Consider the following 24,897-nt stretch of genomic DNA (forward strand, 5'->3'; position numbering starts at 1 on the left):
CAGAGTCCCAACATGTGTTTATTGTTTATACGACAGAATAAACAATCAATAGAACTTTTAAGTTTTTTTACACTACATGCCACTGTCGGTTTGCACATATAAAAAATAGAAATTATTTGCTTCTAGAAATTGAAATTCAACATTAAATTCAATGCGTCCAGCTCAGTTCGAAGCCCCTAAAAAGGTCACTTTATAGCATCTTTCTAATTTATGAGCATTCCACACAACAGGAGAGCTACAGGGACTAGAAATAAAAGGATATTTGACAATCAAAGCAGTTAATACCAACTAAAACGTAAAATTCATTACAAGAAACAGATTCAAAAGTTCTATAGGTTAAATCAGGGAGTCACCACCGTCAGATCCAGGTGCCTCTCAGCATCAGTCTGATAAAACACACAACTCCAGTTATGTTGATTTGTTTACAACAGACTGAAATGATTGCTACTGGGACATAAAGTGCAACACAGTAAAACATGTGAATGAATACACACCTTTTACTCTTCACAATCATTACTGATCCAAAACAAATAAATTAAACTCTAGGATTGAAGAAAACAGCAGAAATGTGAGTCTTTTCACTGGCAGTAATAAGTATTCATAGAAGGGCTGGGTCTTTTTTGCCACTGAAAAATAACTGAACACCCATACATTTCTGAAGCATCTCAACTGTCTGATTTTTCTCTAGAATGGGACAATAATTCAGTCTAAGAGCCTCTCTGAACTGTAGCAGAACAATGCAGAGAACTTGGTTACACAAATGAGAGGGCTTAGCGGTCAACGGCCTATTAGTTTTCATATTCATATTCACATGCACAGTGTTTTTATGAACAATAGGTGGTGAAGAAAGTAGAACATGGCAAGGATATTTAGTAAATCTCCCCAATGTTACACGAGTGCACTTCCTAAACTTGATTTTCCCAAAATAAATCGACACACATGTAGTTTAGGTGACTTCAGGTAAAAATGCAAACTGAGATGTTTTATTTGAAATTAAAGCTACATGTCAGACTTCTTAAAATATAACAAATGTTGGTTTGTTTTAAAATAAACAAACTAACACAAAATTGCCCTGCAGGTATCAGTGATTATTTCAGGATCATGTGTTGTCCTTCTGGCTGATTCTGAGTTTGCAGTCTTGAAGCTGGTTTAGATATACATGGATCATTTCATGAAATGACCATGCACACAGGAATATATATTAGCTGCCCTTTGCATGAAGCTTAACTGTCTGACTATTAGACTGCTAACTGGGGAGCAGCCGTTTCTGATTTGCTGTCAAATGCAGTGATGAAAACGTGTCTGGCTCAAGTTATGTCAGCTAGATTTTAATTCTGAAAATGCAAAGCCAAGGAACTGAACAAGAGAATTGTCTGACTGATTTCTGCTTGTAAGCATGTACCTCTCTCAACATTCCCTAAACCCATTCAGACCTTATACAGCGTATATAACGCAATCACCAAACCCCACATTTAACTGGAACTTCAGGAGAGAATGGGCTAGAAAATAGCAACAGGTGCCGTGCAAAAATATACACACCCACTGAATGTTTTGACATGCAGAACAAGGCTGGAGCTAAATGATCAGTTTCTAGCTTTATTGTACGAACTTTATGGATCCATGAAGTCTGCACAGTAAAGCTGGAAACTGATCAGTGAGCTCCAGTCTTCCATGTATTTGCAAGTTTAATGTCCTTCATCCTGTCACTGTTTAGTGAAAGATGCGCAGAGTGGCTCAGTTGTACTGAACATTTTCAAATTTTGTCACATAAGAGCCACAAACACATGTCTACTTTTGCTGGGACAAAATGTGGAAATGTTAAAGCGGGTGTAAATATTTCTGTAAGTTCTGTAGGTGCATAAATCTAAAAGTCTAAAAAATCTAAAGTTAGCACTCCAGCGTAGGATAAAAGCTATATTTTACCCATCTGTTCACTTTACTAAAGCTAACAGTGTCTTTCTTATGCCATTAACAAAACAAACATTAAGAACTTATGAACGTAGCAACTAAGGTTTTAGCAAAGTGGAACATAAATTTTTTTCTACCTCTAAAAATTAATATTTTGAAGAGTGTTACCTTTATTTAGCTGTTGGTTTGTCTCCTCTTAGCATTGTCTTTTAGACAGTTACTTTAAACTGTTTGAGTGTTACCAGGCAGTAGACTCCAGAGAGTAAAGGTTAGAAGCGTAGCTGAATCCAATACAAAATTATGTTTATTTAGGAAGGGTTCTATGACTTCTTACTGAACACAGGGGTTAGAGTTCTTGTTGTTCTACCACCACACAAAACAAAAGGATGTCCTGATTCGTCTGTGGTGGCTTCATGCAGCCTAACAAGTTGTGCCGCAGAAGTGTTGCTGAACCTAGATGTAGTAAGAAAGACATCAGCCTTTGTCCTCTCCTTTTGCCCACAGCTAAAATGATTCCGTTTTAAAATTTCTAAAAACAAGCTATAAAGCCGCCTACTGCTAAAACTCAGAGTGACATCGAAAAAAAAAAAAAACATGTTCTTCACATTTTCCACCACACCATTTTTGTTACAATTTTTTGTTTCTTATCCAAAGAAGATTGACTTTGTAGCGATCAATCAGTTTGTCCTCCTTACCGTGGAAACCCTGTGAGTCTGGGAGCCGGACTGTGGAAGTATACCATCAGAAGTTCAAAGATCTCCATCACAGCTCTAAACATATGTAAAGAACGACACATTTATTCTATGATATGTTCAAAGGGAAGCTCAATCTGAGGTAAAAGCTATGCTCATCTGACCTGAATTCGAAGCAAACTTCTGAAAAATAAAACAAAAATGAAAACATCACCTGAGCAGGGGACTTCATCAGAAGGACCAGAGAGCATAAATCTGCAGAGTTTGATTTCAGCAGAAAGCTCAACAAGCTTAAAGACCTTGTTCAAAAAATCAACCTCACATGAAAACTTCGGCGGCAGAGTTCTTGTCTTCACTTGTCAACACCTCCGCTTCCCAGACTGGTGCTGCGGGAGATGCTTGAGAAGAAAGGGATGAGGCTGCAGTCAGAGGTTTTATATGTAGTGTTTGAAGATGAGAAGTGAAGCAGCCGAAAGAGGAGGTGCTGATGGCCCCTGGTGTGAGGTAGGGTGAGTCAGCTCCAGTCATCCTACAGCAGTATCAGGTTTATGAAGAGGTGGTGTGAGGGGTGGAGGAGCTCCTGCCTGACTTCCGCTCATAGTTTACCAATCGTTGTCCAACCAGGTATCTGGTGGACAACAGGGAATAAGAAACGCAAAGGATGTTACTTAAAACATACATCACAACCAGTGGCGATTGCTCTAAGACTGCAAGGGAAGCTCAGCTTCCCCTAAAAAGTCAAAAAATTAGTGATCAAATATTTACAGTTGTGTGTACATGTCATTGACTAAATATGCACTATAACACGCTCAACTTTTGTTCAGAATCAGCTTCTTATCACTGGTAGCGACGCGGCTTTCCTCTCCTTCATTCCCGCAGCTTCACAGTGCTTTAAACAGTGAGTTCAACAGCGAAGCAGAAATGCTGGGCTTTGTCCCGCCCATCAGACGCTCAGCGTCTCTGGGGGTTTATGGGGCAGTGGGCTGGCCTCGGCTGGCCCGGACGCTCAGCTTCTGCATGATGATTGGATGATCTGTCTGAAGCTGAAACTCTTTTTGATTGACAGTGAAATGAGCAACTCAGCGATCTTGAAATTGAGTTTCGCCTCCTTGAAAGACCAGCATCCGCCACTGATCACAACATCAGGATACCGTGACAACTTGAGTGTGAGATCATTGTAGAATAAACACTGAGCTTGTGTTTTTCAAAGGCATTCCTTCCCTTTAACCTTTTTAGATTATAATAACAACCTGCAGTGTATTTTACTAAAACTGTAGGTGATTAACCAAAACAAAATAGTGCATAACTGTCAATTTTGGCTATGAGGCAGATGAACAGGAAACGATCTTGATAAGACCTTACACACTACAACATCTTATAGACAGACACTCTACCCTGGGCCTGGGACAATTGTCCCATTTTTCCCACCCCTGTCAGCGGATGTGTTCATAGATGATCTCTATCCGGTCTGACTCAGCCTGAACAATTTTGCAAAGAAATGCAAAAATGTCTCTAGGCTGGTAGAGACATCACAAAACATGCTGGAATTGCAGCAAAGGAAAAAGTACTGAGTCAGGAGACTGAATGCAAATGGATGCTGCACCTTTCTGATTTGTAATGGTGAAAAAAAAAAAGGAAAAAACCATGTGAATCCATTAGCTTGTTATTCACATTTATGCACTACTTTGTCTATCACACAAAAATCCAAATAAAACACACTAAGGTCTGCCGTTGCAATGTGACAAAGTGTGAAAAAGTTCAGAGTCATTTTGCCAGAAGCTGTATGTGGAAGGTAGTCAAACAGATTTTAGATTCTACTGACTTGTCGTTTTTGATGTGTTCATAAAGTCGTTTGAACTGCCGAATCTGAAAGGTCAGAATGGCCAACAGTATGACCACCATCAGCAGGAACGGATAGATTCTCCTCTCCACCAGTGTCTGCATCTCTGGCTGCACTCCTGCAAATAGAAAACAGAGAGGAAAAGCGAATGAGCAAAGGAAATGGTGGGCATATGTGCAAAAAAGATGAGAGCAGATACCCAAATAAAGCATAAAACAAAGTAAAGGCACACTCAATCATCGGGACTCTAACTAATGGCTCACATTAAGCTGATGAAACAACAAAACAACAAAAAAACTTCCACAAATGCATAAACAAATCTAAAGCATGCTTGAGAAAGAAGACTTGATTAGTAAATCAAACAACTACACTGATTTATTTCCTTAACCATGTTCCCTAAAATTTTCACTGCTATCTCAAAGATGTTATCTCAAAGAGGGTTGTTTCTGGATACAGTGACTGCAACTATTAGCACGACACAGCACTATTTATTCACTGGAGTATAAAAATATCTTAAAATGTTAAACCCAAACACACACCGACATGAAAGATAAACATTGAGAGCTATACCCAGCAGTGGTGTGAGGCCTTTAGAGATGGAGTAGGGCACACAGAGCGACAGCAGCAGGAGACAGATGACAGGGGCAGCCAGCCTCCTCACGATGAAATGAAGGTCGATGTTTCTGATGCCGTTTGCATACACCTGCAGGAAGGAGGAAGTGATGCTTACTGGATTCCAAGCTCCTTCGGGTATTCCTTTCTTTATGAAATCCTCCGAAACAAAAACTCCTATGCTTTTCGGTTTGTAAAGGTAAACATGTTCCTTAAAACACTTCCGGGTTTAGTAAAAATAAAATAGGTAAAAGTTCGAGATATATATATATACTTTGATACACAAATGGGGATAATTTTGTAATCCCTTTGTTTTCTTTTGGATTCAAAACTACTAACTATATCATGGGATTTCTTTTTATGGTCAAAGTTTGATCAGTTTAATTGTTGACGAAAACAAGGTTTGTACAGATTATTTGGAATGAGTTCCAGTCAAAATCAGAACGAGCAAAAATCGCAAACAACCGGTCATTCTTCGAACTAAACAGGAAATTGGATCGGCATGCAAAGGTCAGTATTTGAATTGAAGCATATTAAATTAAGAAATCAAGAAATACTCATGCATCTTTTGGTATTTAGACAGTAACTGATATTGATTTTTCTATTGCAAATTCCGATGCTTTAAATTCAGGGTACACAGCCGATATTTTAGGCACAAACTGTTTACTTTTATTTAGCCGATGCGTTCTTTTTGTCATTCTTAACCTCCTGTAGACAACTGTTTCAAATACGACTCAAAACACCACACACTCCAGGTGCCACGTGTTTATCACTAATGCCTGTTGATTCATATTCGACACATACAAAATGTCACTATAAGCAACTAGCAGTTGGGAGTTATGCCTAATTATACCCAATTTTGCTAATTTGTATAATGAACACTTAAATGTATATATATATGTGTTCATCTCTACTTAATTTAGAATCGACTTGACAGCAAAAAGACATAAATAAAAACATAAATAAGTATTTTTTTATATAAACGTAAATAAACTCGAACAGTAATGGGGCCATTTTCTTTTCCCATGTGCAGTAGTGCTGAAGTGAGCCGTCTTATGTAGTCATTGATCTGATGGTAGAATAACCTCAGCTGCCATTCTTTAAATATACACAAAGTGAAATACATGAAGCACTCAGAGGGAATGTGCTTCCTTTTCAGTCAGAATGTCTATTTACATATACGTTTTTTTTTTTTCTGCTGTTACAGTATTCTACGTCTCGCTCATATATGCATTACACAAGCAACAAGCTGAACTTCCCAAGGGGAATTGTATTGTTTAGGACCCACAAAGATCTGATTATCTAGTGAAATTTAGATGTGTCAGCAATTTATTCATACTACTTCCCTCCTAGTCAAACTGCAAGCTGCGTTTGAGTCATTCACGTCCATTATTAACTCCAGTCAACAGCAATCACACCTCTCTAAAACCAGTCTTTTGTGCAGCAGGTGAAGACCAAACTAGAAAGCACGCACTAACAGTCCTGCATTCAACAGCGGTGTGTGTGAGGGAGTCAGAACTCAGAGCATAAAAAAACAACAGATATTTGCTGATTTATCTTCAGACCAATACATTCACATGACGTGAAGTTTCATAGCACAGGTACAAAACATTATAAATGAGTATTCAAACATTCCTGGTTCTGTTTTCCTCTTTCTGATTGAATGGAACGTGGAAGAAAGTGGGACTGACCTGCTCAATGACTGTTTTGAGCCACCACTGGGGGCCCATCAGTGTAATGGCAGCAATGATTTTTGCATGAAGGACACCCAGGGCCCAGTCCTGCAGCAGAAAAGCAAGTCAAGTTAGCGCACTAAGATTTAAGAAATGTTCAGCATTTAATCTTCAAAGCTTTAATATATCTACTTAGTTCGTTTTTAATACAAGTATCAATTTCAAGATGTGCTTCTAAACACTTTAATGCCGAAAACCTGATTTTGATGCCCAAGCCATTAGGTTTAAAATATTTTTGGTACAAAAACAAGAAACACATTCAATCATGCTTCAGTAAAGGGATTTTAAGTTGTGCTATTGTCCCAAGTGGGAAAAAATGTCACTGTAAGTGTAGTTCTTCACTGTAAAATTGAAAACTATGTTTTTACAGCATTTTAATTACTTCTGTTCTCTGTTTCAAACATAATGAGCTTTCTACAGGCCATACAAAAGCACTGCATCTACTTTAAAACAATTACAGGTTCAAATGTTTAACACAAAAAGCCCCTTTTCCACCAAACTGGAGCTAGAGTATGCTTAGCACCAGTTCTTTGTGTTTCCACCAGGTCCAACTCTGCTTGGTCTGAAGAAAGAGCTGCTTTCGTCAGAAGCTGGCAGTGAGCATAGATGTTTAAAGCTCTGGAGTTAGTTTGCTGTTGATCTGTCTAATTTAAAGGCAAAAAAACCCTGTAAAAAGATAATGCTTCAACATGAAATACGTTGAACTGGCCAATCAAAACGTTTCTGTAGGTCAAAGAAGGCCTGGATGCCCTATAGCCGATATTTTCCACTACAATCCATAAAGACCATTTCCAATTTGGTTCTTAAAACATTGGCTATCTTTTAATATCACCAGGTAATAAGCACTGCTGCCGGTGCAGATGAGAGATTGGCTGATTATGAAGCATTTTCTATTCCCCCCGTGAGTTCACTTCATTCATCCTGGTCGGTGTTTACATCCCGCCGCAAGCTAACGTGCAGGTCGCACAGCGCATGCTCGCCGACCAGATACTGAGTGTGGAGCGGACCAACCCGGACTCCTTAGTAATCGTCGTTGGCGACTTTAACAAAGGTAATCTGACCCACGAACTCCCCAAATATAGACAGTTTATAAAATGTCCGACCAGAGAGGACAACATTCTGGATCACTGTTACACCACCATCAGAGACGCTTATCACGCCGTCCCACGTGCTGCACTGGGCCAATCCGACCACATCATGGTCCACTTGATTCCTGCATACAGGCAGAAACTAAAGCTCTGCAAACCTGTTGTGAGGACGACAAGGAAGTGGAGCAGTGAGGCTGTGGAGAATCTCCAGGCGTGTTTAGGCTGTACAGACTGGGATGTGTTCAGGACTACTACCAACAGTCTGGACGAGTACACAGAGGCTGTGACGTCCTACATCAGCTTCTGTGAGGACAGCTGTGTACCATCATGCACCAGGGTGAGTTACAACAACAACAAACCCTGGTTCACAGCTAAACTCAGAAGGTTAAGACTGGATAAGGAAAAGGCCTTCAGGAGTGGGGACAAAGACATATACAGAGAGGCAAAGTACAAGTTTGGCAAGGCAGTGAAAGAGGCCAAACGACTGTACTCTGAGAAGCTCCAAAACCAGTTCTCAGCCAACGACTCTGCGTCTGTCTGGAAAGGGCTCAAGCAAATCACCAACTACAAGCCGAAAGCCCCCCACTCCATCAACGACCGACGCCTCGCCAACGACCTGAACGAGTTCTATTGCCGCTTTGAAAGACAAAGGGACAGTCCTGCAACCATCCCCCACGACACCCCCCAACAGCTGCAGCCACAATCCACCACCCCCACCTCCCCAACCTCAAGAGGGGCCTTGGCACCTCCAACCCCCACCCTGAAGTTCCCCCCCACCAGCCCCCTACCCACGCCGAGGACGGCTCTTTCCATCCAGGAGAGGGACGTCAACAAACTCTTCAGGAGACAGAACCCCCGGAAAGCTGCTGGTCCGGATTCTGTCTCACCAGCCAGCCTGAAGCACTGCGCTGATCAGCTGTCTCCAGTCTTCACAGACATTTTTAACACCTCACTGGAGACATGTCATGTGCCAGCCTGCTTCAAGTCCTCCACCATTGTCCCTGTTCCCAAGAGCGCCTTGTGCTCTCACACCTAAAAGACGTCACCGACCCCCTTCTGGACCCCCTGCAGTTTGCCTACAGAGCCAACAGGTCTGTAGACGATGCAGTCAACCTAGCCCTTCACTTCATCCTCCGGCACCTGGACTCCACAGGAACCTACGCCAGGATCCTGTTTGTGGATTTCAGCTCTGCCTTCAACACCATCGTCCCAGTTCTGCTACAGGAGAAGCTCTCCCAGCTGAGTGTGCCCGACTCCACCTGTAGGTGGATAACTGACTTCCTGTCTGACAGGAAGCAGCGCGTGAGGCTGGGGAAGCACGTCTCTGACTCCCTGACCATCAGCACCGGTTCCCCTCAAGGCTGTGTTCTCTCTCCTCTGCTCTTCTCCCTGTACACCAACAGCTGCACCTCCAGTCACCAGTCTGTCAAGCTTCTGAAGTTTGAGGACGACACCACCCTGATCGGACTCATCTCTGATGGTGACAAGTCCGCGTACAGATGGGAGGTGGACCATCTGTTGGACTGGTGCAGCCAGAACAGCCTTGAGCTCAACGCTCTAAAGACAGTGGAGATGGTTGTGAACTTCAGGCAGAACCCAGCCCCACCTGCCCTCATCACCCTCTGTGACTCCACAATTGACACTGTGGAATCTTTCCGCTTCCTGGGAACCATCATCTCCCAGGATCTCAAGTGGGAGCCAAACACCAGCTCCCTCATCAAGAAAGCCCAGCAGAGGATGTTCTTCCTGCGGCAGCTGAAGAAATTCAACCTGCCAAAGACTATGATGGTGCACTTCTACACAGCCATCATTGAGTCCATCCTCAGCTCCTCCATCACCATCTGGTACGCCGCTGCTACAGCCAAGGATAAGGGCAGGCTGCAGCGTGTCATTCGGTCTGCTGAGAAGGTGATTGGCTGCAGTCTACTGTCGCTCCAGGAACTGTACACCTCCAGGACCCTGAAGCGGGCAGGGAAGATTCTGGCTGCTCCCTCCCACCCCGGTCACAGACTCTTTGAAACTCTCCCCTCTGGCAGGAGGCTGAGGTCCATCCGGACCAAAACCTCACGCCACAAGAACAGTTTTTTCCCATCTGCCACCAGCCTGGTTAACAAAGCCCGGAAACCACCTTGACACCCCCCCCCCTTTTTTTTTTTTTTGCTGACAGGACACCTGTAACCTGTAACTCTATGCGTTACATTAACGCTCAGCTTGGACTCCTGCTTTACTTGCACAATGATCACCTGCACTGTTGTATTGCTCTTGCATCTTATACTGCTCTATATTTACTCTCACTCACTTAAAACTGTGCACATATATTTATATTATATTGTAGATATGTTTATACTGTTTAATTTGTACTGTATTGCACTGACTACGCCAAAAAAAATTCCTTGTATGTCCAAAAACGTACTTGGCAATAAAGCTTTTCTGATTCTGATTCTTCTGATTCTGAAATGGCATTAATAAATTAGTTGTTAATATTGGGGCATTTTTACAGGCAAACTGAGATTAATTTTAGGATATATGTAGTTAAACTGTCTCTTTCCGCTGTTATCCTCCACAAAAAAACAAGCTTTATTATTAACTGGATGAGACATTTATAATAAAATGCTTCAGAATTGGCACTCGGGTTGTGGAAAACCAAACTGGTGCTTCTCTAGAACCAGTTAGGAACGGGATGAAGTGCTGGAACCACTTTGGTGGTCAATTAGTCAGAACATTTTTTTCCAGGAAAAAACCCCCCAAAGCATTCATTTGGAAGATAAAGTAGGAAATATTACGCTAGATAGTTACTATAGAATAAATTACAAGTGGAGCAATTTGCAGCGGCAGAAAAAACAATTCAACAATAACTGACACGTCACATGAAACGGTCTGAATGGGGCAAAAGAAACTGAATTAAAACGATGAAAATAGTTCAATAATCTGACCCCACCCTGTATTTCATATATTCACATACTGTGTATTCCTACCTGCCAAGGGTAGAAGAGAGGCGTCTGGTCCAGCGGGACTCTGAGAGGAGCAACGATGATCAGGTCAAACAGCAGACCCAACAGCAGAGGAATCACCCCGGCTAACATCGCGGCTACCACAACGGTCTTAACGATCTGCACCCAGCAATCCAAAATTCAGTGAGAAGGCGTTTTTGTCATCGGTGATGCAGAGACAGACACTGACATTACCATAAGCGTCCACTCGTGAACTCTGATCATGATGACTGTCCTTCCCTGTGGCATCCAGGACAGCAGCACCGTGGCGGCTCGGATGGACACCCAGCAGACGTACAGACCGCTGGCTGCTGTATATAGCTCATGGACCACGGCGCTGCCCATCAACAGAGACATCAGCCAACGACCCACACACACTGAGGAGAACAAAGCAGAGGAAACATCATGGCCACCAGAGTAAGAGGGAATATCACAAGCAGACAATGTGTAAGATAAGCATAATTACTGGTAATATAGATAACTCTCTGACATGATGTTGTGAGAACGTTATCAAGGTCATTTCGTTTTCTGTTATACTCCGCTAGAAACCAAAGCGATAGGGCAGTATCAAACAAGACGTCGTGACGGTTTGCAGATTCCTACTGGTGCAAACAGAGATAGCTCATGGGCTGTTCAATGAAAAATCATTGTTTTATTTTACTATGAACTGTTTTTGTAAGAGCAGTTTAATTTTCAATTAACAGATAAAGGAGAAAAAAGTATCTAGTTGTTAGTTATAGTCCTAAAAGAAAAATATCAGATGGCTAAAACAGATATTGGCACATCAGAGCTTTACAAAATCGGCTCCTTTTCTACTCAAAAGTCAACAACGCTGGGTTTTTGTCTCATTTCTGGAGTGCTCACCTGGAAGCGTAAGACAGAACAGACTCGCAAGTAACAGAGTCATACACATGAAGACCACCAGCAGAATGATCTGAACAAGAACATAAACAAAAAAATGTATAACTTTTAAAACTTAGAGCAATAGAACTGACTTGGATTTGTTGAGGTTCTCTGTTTAAAGTACCTTGAGGAGAAAGTTGGGGGGTCGTTGGTAGGGTTGGAAACCCACAGGACCGCCCTGCTGCAGAATGGCTTGGTGGGCAGCGTGAAGCCCCTCCCCGAGTCCAGGGATGCGGTTGTTGTTTAGTCGATTAGGGGGGTTATTTGGTTGGTTTTCATCTTCTTCATGGTCCCCCAAAAGGTACGAGTGAAGGTCACTGTTGGCAAGCAGTGTATTTACTACTTCATATCTCTAGTGATTTGATTAGAGACAAGAAGACTTACAAAGACCTCAGCACTTCTGTACGTAAAAACTGTTAGTTAAACTCAACAGGTCTATGACTATGAATGTTAAAATATATGCGGGCACGTGTGTAAGACCTACAGCACATATCCAGCTGTGAAAGTCCAGGCATGGACCAGACGTTTGAGCCACTGGCGAGTGTGACCCTGCTCCAACAATGCTGGCAGAACAACCTGAAGTAGCAGGAGCTCCAGCGACAGCTCACTGACTGGAGCGTCACTGTGGAAGCAACACATTGATATCAATGTTACTGTAGATACTAGTTATTTTTCATTTAAGCTATGCATGAACAGCAAATGAGATGTCATTTTGACCTGGCGCACCTGTAAAGCATGACGTTGTAGGGAAGGAAGGCTGGAAAGAGCAGTTTAATGATCCTGATTGGAAGCCAAAGCATCAGCAGAACGATTGAGCCGAACACCACCTGGAAGAGCGCAGGCAAACACCAACATCAGCCTATAACCGGTAAACATCACTAGTTTGGAGGCCAAAACAGGAGACAAAACTTTGAAACAGACTGACAGGCAAAGAAGCTTCTGCGGTTGCCCTCAAGGCCTCAGGCTGTGGGAACTTAACAGCCTTTATGATAACACACACACACACACACACACACACACACACACACACACACACACACACACACACACACACACACACACACACACACACACACACACACACACACACACACACACACACACACACACAGCAGCAACATGATGAGGTTAACATGAGGGAGAAACAAAAAGAAGTTTAATCACCACTGAAAGGGAGAGGATTCCCCTCCATCTTTTCTACAACTTATCACTGTGATTTTGTTTCACATCATCCATGGTGTAACACAGGTATGCACTGAATGAGTGTCGCTCTTTCTCTGGGATACTGTATGTGCCTTAGTGCCTTAGTGAGTGTTGTACAAGCAAATAAATCCCTCAATGGAGAGTAGTTTTGTGGCCTGTTCTCACATTAACACGCAGTTTTTTCAACTCAACAATTCTCTCTGCACTTATTTATCTGAGGGTACTGGTTCTCCTACCAAGCTTACTATTGTCCCACATCAGCTTCTAGGCATCTTCCACATTCTAGCATTCAGTGTGATTGCCAATGTTACTGTGAAACACTAACATGTTCACACAGCATCAGCAAGCTTTAAAAGTATCACTAAGTAGTAGTGATGTGACGCTCATGAACGAATCGATTCTTTTGAACGGCTCCTTAACTTGAACAATAGGACTCAAGTCCTAGGGAGAGCCGTTCTTTGTTTTTTACTACTTTGCTTGCTTATAATGCTACTTTTTCGATTTCATTTCATTTTTAATTATGTTGTATTATTTAGGAGATTAAAAACGGAAACAGAAAGGAGGTAGGTACGAGCATACTGTGCAGATGCTCTTTGCTTAATGTTTGTTTTCGTCAACCAGGGTGTGTGGTAGTGTATGCCACGTAGCTGCAACACCGACGCATGCAGTGAGAGACAGGAGGAGGACGGTCACAGTGTAATCGTCACTCGAGGCCGAAACAATGAGTGGTGCAAAGAAATGTTTATTTGGTTCACGTTTCCAGTTAAGCGTCGCTCACCATGAGTGCGTTGCCTTAATAGTTAGATTTAATGCTGTAGAAGGTGATTTTAATTTCTGCCAAAGCAACTCAAATGTACCTTTTTCTCTTCTATTTTGTTACATTTTCATTTCCTTATTTTGTGTCTATATTACATATAGCATCAAAATGCTGTTGATGCACACAACTCTCATTAAAGAACAACATGGGTATGTGATATTTATGATTTAATATTTTATTTCATTTGACCAGGGAGCCTTCTATGTTTTCCATATCCCCTAAATGACTTGTGGCAAACTCTTCAAAAAGGTCAGACCTGTGAAGAACATAACCTGTAGATGTTTTGTCTAAATATCCCACCTAAACTGTGGATCTATGCTGCTCCTCTAGACCTACGGTTGGCCTCTCTGACCAACGCTTCACTTGCCTGGCCTGTAGTTTAGGACTTTCATATTTTGCCAGGTTGGCAGTTGTGCTATACACTTCAATCTTAAGATGATGAATTAAATAGTGCACTGTGAGATGTTTAAAGCTTGGGATATTGTTTTATAAACCAACCCTGCTTCATACTTCTCCAGAGCTTTTTCCCTGACCTGTACTGTGTGTTCCTTGGTCTTTATGGTGTAGTTTGTCCTCTAATGTTCTCTAATGAATCTCTTGAGACCTTCAAAGAACAGCTGCATTTATACTGGCATTAAAATACAAACAGTTGGACTTTATTTACAGGTAAAGTGACTTCTGAAGGTGATGGTATTTACTGGATTTCATTGAGGGGCCTTAGCTTAAAAGGGGCAGGGGGGTTAATTCATATGCAAAAAATAAAAAAAATAAAAAATTTAAGGTTGAAAGGAGACAAAATGTGAAAATGTTCACAGGGTATAAATACTTTTGCAAGCCTTCTTATCAAAGTATGTTTGAAATACACGATACCAATTAGTTTGCAAACGGGTGACAAGTGTGCGGAACAGTGATGTTTTATGCATGAAGGCTCGTCTTGATTGCTAGTAACATTATTATGTTGTGGTAACATACACATTTTTAATTGCGTAAATTATTTTTATTTTGGTTTTTGAAAAAATAATATGTACATTGTCTTTGATATGAAGTAAAAACAAAAATTTCTAAAACCTACTTTAAATATCTTCAATGTTCAAATATCTACAATGTACTTAAAAATTCAATAAAAAAGACGTTTTCTTTGGAACCATGAAAAATAAAACTTTGGACTTGTTTTGAACTGACCACTGAGAGTATGAACCTCCGAAGGTGTCGGTAGATTGGCAGGTGAATCATCTCTTGCACTGCGTTGAAGTCTGGATCGTTCAGGTTCCTCAAAAACCACAGAACACCTGGACGAAGAACCTGCTTACGCACAAACATGTTTATTTTGGATAACACGTTTTTAAAATGTCATTTTCCAACTGTGAGTGGATGTGTCCGTTACTTACCTCTCTGAGCAGAAGGATGAAGGAAGCAAAGTAAAAGACGTAAACCATGCCAACAAACCAGTGGAGGAACATTGTGGTACCTGGAGCAGAGTCAAAACTCTGCTCTCTGTCCTTCAAAGTCGCATCAAACATTTCCTGCAATGAAAAGGATTACTTTTTAATTCATTTCCCCCACCCAAAAAAAATAAAAGAAATCACCTAAACATAATTAGCCCAAACAGCATAACATTTAAATGATTTAATTTTAACAAAATATGCACATTATATCTTTTCGTTTCTTTTATTAAAGACCAGAATACGACTGAAGCAACACAATCATGTTTTCATTCTGCGTGTTTGCTTTACCAGTGAACACACGTCGAGCCACCAGCCACAAATGAGTGGGAACAAGCCGATCTCCATGACAACCAGCAGGGAAACCTGGGACATGCAGAAGCAGAAAAAAAAAAGAAGAACCTCGCAATTAAGTCTGTTTTCATATCATCAAGATTATCCTAATTGCTGTTGACAATGAAAGCTTTGCTAGTTTTCTAAACAGAAATGTAACTAAGAGTGTGAGGAGGAAGATGTAGAGCAGCACTTCTCTTGTTTACCTTGACAACAATGTAGCAAACACCCAGAAGGCGTCTGGACCGCTGGAACTTTACCAGTGAAGCCAATGCCTACAGCAGCCACAGCTAAGGACTCAAACGATTTAACATGAAAAACTGTAATTGACCTCTGATAATAAAGTAAAAAACCTTGGTGTTATTTTTGACCAGGACATGTCATTTAAATCCCATATCAAACAGGTTTCTAAGATTTCCTTCTTTCATCTCCGGAACATTGCCAAAATTAGAAATATCCTGTCCAGGAGTGACGCTGAAAAACTAGTCCATGCATTTGTTAGTTCAAGGCTGGACTATTGTAATTCTTTACTATCAGGATGTCCACAAAATGCAGTTAAAAGCCTTCAGCTGATTCAAAATGCTGCAGAAAGAGTTCTGATGAAAATTAAAAAGATAAATCACATTTCTCCTATTTTAACTTCCCATCATTGGCTCCCTGTTAAATCCAGAATAGAATTTAAAATTCTCCTCCTCACATATAAAGCCCTTAATGATTTAGCTCCATCATACATCAGAGATCTGATTGTTCCATATGTTCCTAACAGAGCACTTTGTTCTCAGACTGCAGGTTTACTGGTGGTTCCTAGAGTCTCTAGAAGTAGAATGGGAGGCAGATCCTTTAGTTATCAGGCTCCTCTCCTGTGGAACCAGCTCCCAGCTTTAGTCCGTGAGGCAGACACCCTGTCTACTTTTAAGGCTAGGCTTAAAACTTTCCTTTTCAATAAAGCTTATAGTTAAGAGTGGCTTAGTTTATCCTGAGCTATCTCTGTAGTTATGCTGCTATAGGCTTAGGCTGCTGGAGGACATAATGACCACTTTCACCCTCTTTGCTACATTCTCACAATACTTTTAACTTTGTTCTCTCTTTTCTCTTCCTAGAAGCTACACCTGGCCTGACTCTGTGTCTACCTGTGACACCTTTCTGGAGAGGGGCATCGTCCAAGCTTCTGCTGGCAACAACTTAATGCTCACCTTCTACCGATAATCCACATGGCCCTGTCTTTTAGTGTTTAACCCTTTCTCTCTCCTAGACATGGCAATTGACTGAGCTTTACTGTAACTAACTCTATGTGCTCTCTTTCAGACTCTAACCTTGAAAACTGGCTCAGAGTTTATCTGTTCTTTCTTTCTAGATGAAACGACTAAAGGTGCTACATCCATTAACATTTACTTTTCCTTCCCATAGAAAGGACTCCTGGATCAGTGCTTCTTTGTTCTCTTTGTATCTCTGCTCTGTTCTCTCAAACCCCCAGTCGGTCGTGGTAGATGGCCGCTCACACTGAGCCTGGTTCTGCTGGAGGTTTCTTCCTGTTAAAAGGGAGTTTTTCCTCTCCACTGTCGCTACATGCATGCTCAGTATGAGGGATTGCTGCAAAGTCAACGCCAGTGACTGTCCACTGTCTCTACATGCTCATCTGGGAGGAGGGAATGCTGCAAGTCACTGACTGGATGCAATCTGCTGGGTTTCCTTAGACAGAAAAACTTTTTATCCAATTTGAATAAAAAGCTAACTCTGACTGCACTGTTCAGTTGTTGGTATTGGTTGGAGTGTATGTGCCTGACTGTTGTGAAGTGCCTTGAGACAACATGTGTTGTGAATTGGCGCTATATAAATAAAACTGAATTGAATTGAATCCAAACCTACCAAGACAAACTGCTGACAGCAACTTTTACTCCTGCACAATTTAAATCTCAACTTCATGATAGAAAGCTAAAGAAAGCCATGACAAGCTAACACTAAACATCAAGCTGAACACAATATGCATACTGTTCTGTGCACGTCACAATTACTAGCTTCTATGTGTTGGCCAATCACATAAGATCCCAATAAAATCCAATAAATCTGTGGTTGTAATATGACAAAAGGTTCAAGGAAAGTGAAAACTTTTCAAAGGCATTTTATGACAGGAACATTGACTCAAACTGCACATATACCAATTATTTTTGATAAATGTTAAAGAATTCTTGATTTTGTGACAATCATTTACAAAAAAATGTGATTTGCAGCATGGAGAGGATACATGGCAGACTACGAGAGCAGCAGCCAGGAGGATATATCCCAGTATTGTGGTGATGAAGCCATCGAAATGTGACGCTTTGATCTGCAGACAAAAGAAAGTGTTTTTCATACATTCCATCCACGGGGGAATTGCTTGAAAACAACTCTGACTGTCAGACATGATAGTTTCTCATTGTGTATTCTAGTGAACTTACATAGCCTTCAAAGCCAAGGCCAACAACAGAGAAATGTCCAATGTGATATGGACAAAAGGCTAGAGGGAAAAAAACACAGTTGTTAGAGTAGAAAAAGCAGACCAGACCACCTGATTGTGTAAAACGAGCCTCAGGTTCCCATGCCATGATGGGCGGAAAGTGACAAATGTTTGTCAAAGGTAGTAGGACTCACCAAACACCAGGATGAAAAGTGTGTTGAGAGACACCACCCAGAAGACATGCTCCTAGAAAGGAAAACACAACAAGGTACATGATGGAATATTTAAAGTACCGTAATTTAAACAGCTTAAATCACTGGGCCTGTTCTCATGGTCCATAATTTATGGATCCTATAAAGACGCATGTTTATTGTTAAAGCCAGAGAGCTTCAAATGAGAAGATTCCCATTCATTAACGAGAAGATTTGAAACTATGGGTGAAGAAGTGGTGTCAAAAAGAAGACAGTGAACTTACCAGGAAAACAAGGGAACCATCTAGCCCAAGCATCTGAGACATACATGGAGAACAATGTTAAAAACAACACTTGGAAAAGCTCAGAAAGCACTGCTTAGCATTGTCAAGACATGTCTGCAGTTCATTCAGGCTGCCGGAGAGCGAGAGAAAGCAAGACGTACAGCAGATAACAGGCCACAGCAAAGCTGCTGTTTTATCCTTTTGAGCTGTCAAATGTTGGATTTGGAAACACTTTGGAAGCCGTGAGGAAGTCTGAGAGTTAAGGTAAGGATGCACATTTTCTAGAATATATATAGACAGAGACTACTGTACTGTTTTTGTAATCGTATTTTAAAGCAGTCCAAAATGTTGCCTCTGCTCTGATATAATAAAATAATGATCGCTCAAAACGCAAGCCTAGAAAAAATTTCTTGTGATATTGTTATTTTATATTCTCATTCTTAAAGATAAAAACAGGAACCAGGTCTTAATCATCCATATTAGGAGGCGCTTTACATAAATTGGAGATTAGAAATTGGCCACAGAATTCTGATCATTGCATCTCTATTAGTAATGCAAGCTAATTATGTGCAATTTAAAACAAAAACCTTCAAATACAATTACAACCCACTTTAATACCTGACAGCGAACTCAAAAACTGATCTTAAAACACTCAAGGATTAAAAATGCTGGATGTTCCCCTAAGTAAGATGGATATTTTGTTTTCTAGTGCAATTGGTCTTAAATTATCTTCTAAGTCATGTACACTGTACTACCTTTTTAGCAAAACGTTCTGGTTAAGAAGTAATAAAGTGGGGAGAAACACAGAAAAAAAGAAATAAAGCTTCCCACTCTTTCCCAGGTCAGCTCCTCTGCTGCTCGGTCCCACTCTAGAGCATTCCAGTTCAAATCTTCTGCAAAGGAGAAACAGGTGCAGAGAAAACAGGAATGAGTAATGAACATCTTTGGCAATATCATGTAGATTGTTCTGGGCACACTGAGTGACAGACTCAATTTAGGCAAACATAAATCTTTTGTGTTGAGTTGAATTAGCCACATAGCCAATTTGGTATTAATTTCCCAACTTTTATAGAAGCTCAGAAATAACCCAATAAGCAAGAACTGTGAAAATGTATTCAAACACTGAAAAAAACACATCATAAAACTGATTTTCTTATGGAGCAAGCAAAAATAAACCTTAGATCATTTCAGTACTCACCTTGCCCTCCATTATTGGCATCAGCAGCATCCTCCTCCCTGCCTTCTTCTTCCTCTTCTTCTTCATCCTCTTCCACGTCATCATCATCATCCTCTCCTTCATCATCGCCCAGTTCTGCTTCGTCCCCAATGTGTCCAGCTTCCTGCTGGCGGGCCCGGGCCGGCCCGTTGGGACCGTGCTCTGCAGGGCGCCGTGCCCCTGCGCCAGCTGCAGCAGCCGGGTCATTGACTGCAGCATTAGCAACTGGACCCTGCACAGCCATGATTTGTAAAAAGATGAGTTATGGTTGGTCCAGTAAAACCTTCATCCAGAAAAAGTTGAATTTATCATTTTTTTCATATCAGCCACCCTCACTTTTAGATTTGGTAGTAGCCAGTTTCATTCCGACAATTAAGACAACCACTACAGCAAAGGCTGCAACGTTTCAGAAGAAAACACTGCACTATAATGTATCTTAAATGATATTTTTAGACAGAAATTTTGTGTATCTCAAAAATCCATACAATTTAAGACTTAGAATTCTAGATTCTACCCACGGTAAATCATTAACAACATTAGATTAATATCTAGTTGGGGTTAATCCCAACTAGATTGTGGCATATCCCATGTAAGAAAAATAGGGGATTAGTTGAACATATTCATGAGCCCCTAACCATGTGCAGGAAAATCAAAATGTAATCTAGCAGACCTTCAACACAAACTGAGCTCACCTCATTAGCTTGTGCAGGACCGTCAGGCTGGTTTGGAACCAGAGGGGCTTGATTGTGCTCTAACCACTGTGGTGCTCCACCATGGACAATCTGCTCTCTGAGCCACACCAGACTGATAAAGGCACACAGTGTGCAAGTGACCACAAAACAGCCCTGGAGGCAGTCAGCAAGCAGGTTTTGCCTGAAAGTAAAAAAAAAAAAGGTTAAAATGTGTTCCATGATCGCTCTAATGATACAAGGTAACTAAAGGTAGTGTGAGGATGAAAACTGTGATGGAAGAAGCCATTACTGAAAAACTTGATATCTCAGTCATCTTTAAGTGATGAACAGAAGGTTTATACATTTTTATTTTTAAATCCTATAGTTTTCCAGATTAAAATCTCCAGAGTGATTTCTGGAAAAAAAATAAAAGAATTTCACTATAAATTTATTTTGAGGTGTTCCTGGTTTATCGAATGTTTATCGAATGTTTTCTAGAGCTGGATCTAGAATAGACTCAGAATTAAAAAACATTGTGTCCATAATCTATTATTTTCTCCAATCTTATTCATATCTGGAAATTACTTAAATCGATTTCCGATCCTCTTCAGAATGCACAGGGGCCCTGGTGTACAGTTGGTACTCCAGAGGGCATTATAGTGCAGCTCTTAAATCTGGTATAACAAACAAAATAAACATATAAACAGCGGGGTTCAAAATGCACCAGAATGCACCAACAATGAAATCATGAGTTCGCTGAGTCGATATTCCTTCGCAGAATTAGGACACGACCATCACTCAACATCCTTCTGCAGACAGGCTTCAGTTTTCTTACTTGCTTTGCACATGCAACCAGAAAATAATCTCTATTGATTATGGTCTTTTCAGAGATCCTTTAAAACTGATCAAAAATGTTTCAGGTTGTTCAAAGCATCGAGGAACGAATGACATAACTTTGGCATATCAGGGATCAAGAACACAATGGTTTGTGAAGACCTACAACAACCAGATACAAAAAGACAAAACCCAAGGCCAAAGACTTACGTGGAAAGCATATCTAATGGCAGGGTAAGAAGAGAGCTCACAGAGCCGGTAAACAAACACTTGTAGATGCGACCTGCCGGGAAAACACAAATGAAAGGATGAGACGTCAGTAAAAACAATGTGGGAGATTTTCTTTTTAATGTTAAACTTGTGGAAGCTTGTTCTCAATTCTTCTATTTTATTTTTGTGACTTACATGCTGTGAGAGGCACAACACCTAGCCAGGCAAAGGCCACCAGAGTGTAGTGGAACCAGTATCTGATGGCTGTTCCAATACTGGTGGCCAGCCCTGCAAAGATGTCTTGGACAGGCAGACGAGATGGCATGTCTGGAGAGTAAACTGGAGAAAACATGGAAGGTGGGACAACAGTCATAAACATTGACTTGCCTTGCAATAATTTAATGTAATATCATCCATGCCTCAAATACTCATGAACTTGTTCACATTCTGCCATGTTGCCACAAACTTTGATATCATTGTGTTTTCTTGTAATAGACACAATATAAATTAGCACATAAATCTATGTGGAAAAGATAAACGGTTTTCAATTTTAGCTTTTTTTACAAATAAAAATCTGAAAAGTGTGCCGCTTTGGGTCCATACCATGTAGAACCACATGTTGTTGTCCCAAGTAAGGCTGCAAGTCTTTCGGTTAATATATTTATCCTGTTCTCATTTGCAAAACAACTCAGGTTCATTCAGGTTGATGGAGAGCATCTATAAGCAGCACTTTTAAAAATCTTTTCACAAACTATCAATTGATCTTAGGTCTGGACTTTGACTGGGCCATTCTAACACATAAATAAGGCCTTGATCTAAACGTTTCCATTGTAGTTCAGGGTTGATGTTTTGTTGTTGTTCTGTTAGAAGGCAAACTTCCACTCGAGTCTCAAGTCTTTTTCAGCCTCTAAAAGGGTTTTCTAGGGTTAACCCTAACCCTCTAGAATGGCTCTGTATTTAGCTCCATGTTTCTTCCCATCAGCTATGGCCAGCTTCCCTGTCGCTGCTGAAGTAAAGAAACCTCTGTGGAGATAGTGTGTTCAAGCTGATGTGCAGTGTTAGTTTTCTGCCACAATTTGATTGTAACCCATAAAGTTCAATGTTGGTCTCATTTGACAATAATATCTGTCAGGTATGTTCCTTGGTCTTCATCACACTGTGTATTTACTAATGTTACCTGATTAACACATTGTTTGCTTAGCTGCTCAGGTTAAGTGAACAGCAATGTCTTTGTAGGTTTGGAGTTGTGTTTACAAGTGCTTTCCATCCACTCCATCACATAAAATCCACAAAAAAAAAAAAAAAAGAAAAAACAGATTTAAATTTGTGGTGGTAATGTGTCAAAATATGAAAACATTTAAGGGGTGTGAATACTTTTGTATGGCACCGTTTTGGTTTTTTTACAGAACAACTCACTTGGTGTAAATGCAAACCTGTGTTTGCATAATTCACAGTATTCTTTCCTACTGTGTTTTAGCCACTGCAGTAAGCTGTGAAGACAAAAGACAACATAATGAGTTTATTCCCCTTATACAGGTTATTTTGCGTCCAAAGTAAAATTGAGCAAATTAATTCTAATCATAAGAGCTTTCTTATTTTTACATTTTGAGTTTGAAATTAAACATGATTTATACAAATATTTATGCATATTTAAACAACAGCTTAATATTAGGAGGAACAGAAGGTAACTGAGCTAAATACATTGTTATTACAGTGTATTAACATTTTCACTGTCATACCATTCCTGATGGATAAACTTGATGCTGCCAGTACAGACACAAGGATGGTAGAGAGGCTTTTCCTGGGTGCCCTCTGAGCGACATACCCGACAAATGTCTGCTGTAAAACAGATACATAAAACACAAATTAGGAAGGTTTCTGCACTTTTCTTTTACTGGCTCGCACAGATTGCCTAAATATAATCAGCAGAGGTTCTGCGAATTCATGACTGAAAACACTGTTTACTGTGGGTTTCCTATAAAGGTCAATGATTATTTTATCATCTAGTTTATCTGTTTTAACTTGTGTAAGGTATGTGTATGTCATGCATACATTTTCTATTGTCCCAATATTCTATATATTCTACTGATTTGTTTCTTTTAATTATAGAATCAGTTTAAGTAAGGTGCCTTTAAGGTCAGGTTCCTCATGACGTTGTCTAGGGCTAAATATAAATATATATTGGGTAATTCTTGGGTAACTATGTATATATACAGTGTAATTATTCGTTATTTTAATTATTATTTTATTATCATTATTAAACTTTTGTTCTTTAGAAAGTGGAAGGGAAAAAAAAAAGTATGGAAAATCAAACACTGTTTGCCAAACTTATCCAGACCTGGAAAATGTTAAACCGTAAAAAAATCAAAAAGGGATGCATGTGTCAGGTGAGGACAGGGCAACAGCGCCAAAACATAATCCTTGGATTACATTTGTAGTTCAGCGACCAAAATAAAACAACTATAATTAGCCGGTGATGCGGCGGTTTGATGGCATTTAGAAAGCCCCCAGTGCTTAGCCGCAACGGACTACAAACGTGAATGTCTATTTATTAAGAGCCAGGTACGAACGAAATGAGTTGGGCATTTTTTTAAAGATTACATAATTACAAATAAATGATTGTTGTAATGTTGTATATGAATAAAATCCATTGGAACTGAGAAGTACATTAAGTAGAAATCAAGATAAATCTAGAAATGTTGCCTTGTCAGCTGGTAAAAGTTCAAAAACAAAACAGCAAGCGATAGCTAATGGGATGTGTGGCTAGCTTGTTACTGTACGTAACGTTGATAAAGTTGCACCGTTATCTTGAAAAACTGTAGAAAAAAAACTTTGCACGGGATTAAATCTGATAAATTTGTCTTTCGTGACAATTTTCAGGGTTGCCAGTGGAGCCATTAGGTGTTGTTTCTAAATGCCGAACCGCAGCAACCTAACACAGCTGTTTATATTTACAGCTCAGGGCTAATAGATGGAAGCTAATACCCTTTAGCTGCGGAGCTAACACTAACTGGCTAACGGTTTCTTAAATTTCAGTAAACATGTATCATCATTTTAGAAGACATAAAAACCTCCTTAGACACTGCTCGTATTTAAGACCTACTCGGATTATGGCGCGCCTAGTTTTAATACGAGCGGCAGAATAAGTTACTACACTAAATTAGATCATTTAAGTTTGAACATTAGCTACCTTCTTCTGCGGTATCCATCTTGGCTGGCTGCTAAGCAGCCCTGCTCCACTCCAGCAACCCGACAATGGGGATAAAGGCAACAGCGGTTAACTATCTCCAAGTCAACATCTCATTGCCTTGTTTACTTTAAGACGGTCATGTTAAAGTGCGTTTAAAATTTTCAATACAGCTTTTTTTACTTGATAGTAAATCGGGTAGCGGTCACTACATACTCAAAGCAACAACACGTGATAGTACGGTATTTTCACCACTAGGTGGCACCAAAGAGCAACAAGACATTTTTTACACTGCAGCATTTTTTTAAA

General features: G+C 40.4%; 1 protein-coding gene across 10 annotated transcripts; it reads right to left on the reverse strand.

The window, feature by feature from the left end:
* On the reverse strand, positions 1–24,881 carry LOC124869892 (E3 ubiquitin-protein ligase MARCHF6-like). Of its 10 annotated transcripts, XR_007038686.1 has the most exons (29): positions 24,592–24,881; positions 23,141–23,240; positions 22,818–22,891; positions 21,597–21,740; positions 21,402–21,474; positions 20,379–20,559; positions 19,669–19,918; positions 19,302–19,363; positions 18,471–18,503; positions 18,190–18,241; positions 17,997–18,055; positions 17,804–17,884; positions 15,768–15,836; positions 15,520–15,594; positions 15,175–15,309; positions 14,969–15,088; positions 12,493–12,593; positions 12,251–12,388; positions 11,891–12,083; positions 11,728–11,797; positions 11,059–11,240; positions 10,849–10,983; positions 6,744–6,833; positions 5,011–5,143; positions 4,423–4,558; positions 2,923–3,228; positions 2,765–2,783; positions 2,604–2,678; positions 1–2,361 (listed from the first exon to the last, which is right to left on the reverse strand). XR_007038686.1 is itself a non-coding variant. In XM_047368118.1 (26 exons), exons 1-26 carry the CDS (start codon positions 24,608–24,610, stop codon positions 3,147–3,149), a joined length of 2,784 nt encoding a protein of 927 aa, XP_047224074.1. In that variant the 5' UTR covers positions 24,611–24,881; the 3' UTR covers positions 1–3,146. The 10 variants fall into 10 exon arrangements, 2 of the variants coding, with proteins under 2 accessions (XP_047224074.1, XP_047224073.1); XR_007038687.1 differs by lacking the exon at positions 2,765–2,783; XR_007038683.1 differs by having other exon boundaries at positions 1–2,678.
* Positions 24,882–24,897: the final 16 nt, after the last annotated feature.

This window comes from Girardinichthys multiradiatus, chromosome 6, assembly GCF_021462225.1.
Source record: "Girardinichthys multiradiatus isolate DD_20200921_A chromosome 6, DD_fGirMul_XY1, whole genome shotgun sequence".
Taxonomy (NCBI): domain Eukaryota; kingdom Metazoa; phylum Chordata; class Actinopteri; order Cyprinodontiformes; family Goodeidae; genus Girardinichthys; species Girardinichthys multiradiatus.

Coding starts and splice junctions, on each gene's coding strand:
- LOC124869892 (XM_047368117.1), bottom strand. Junction 19,364..19,668: donor TGCCAATAATGGAGGGCAAG/GTGAGTACTGAA, acceptor TCTCCTTTGCAG/AAGATTTGAACTGGAATGCT. Junction 15,310..15,519: donor GGCTCGACGTGTGTTCACTG/GTAAAGCAAACA, acceptor TTTTCATTGCAG/GAAATGTTTGATGCGACTTT.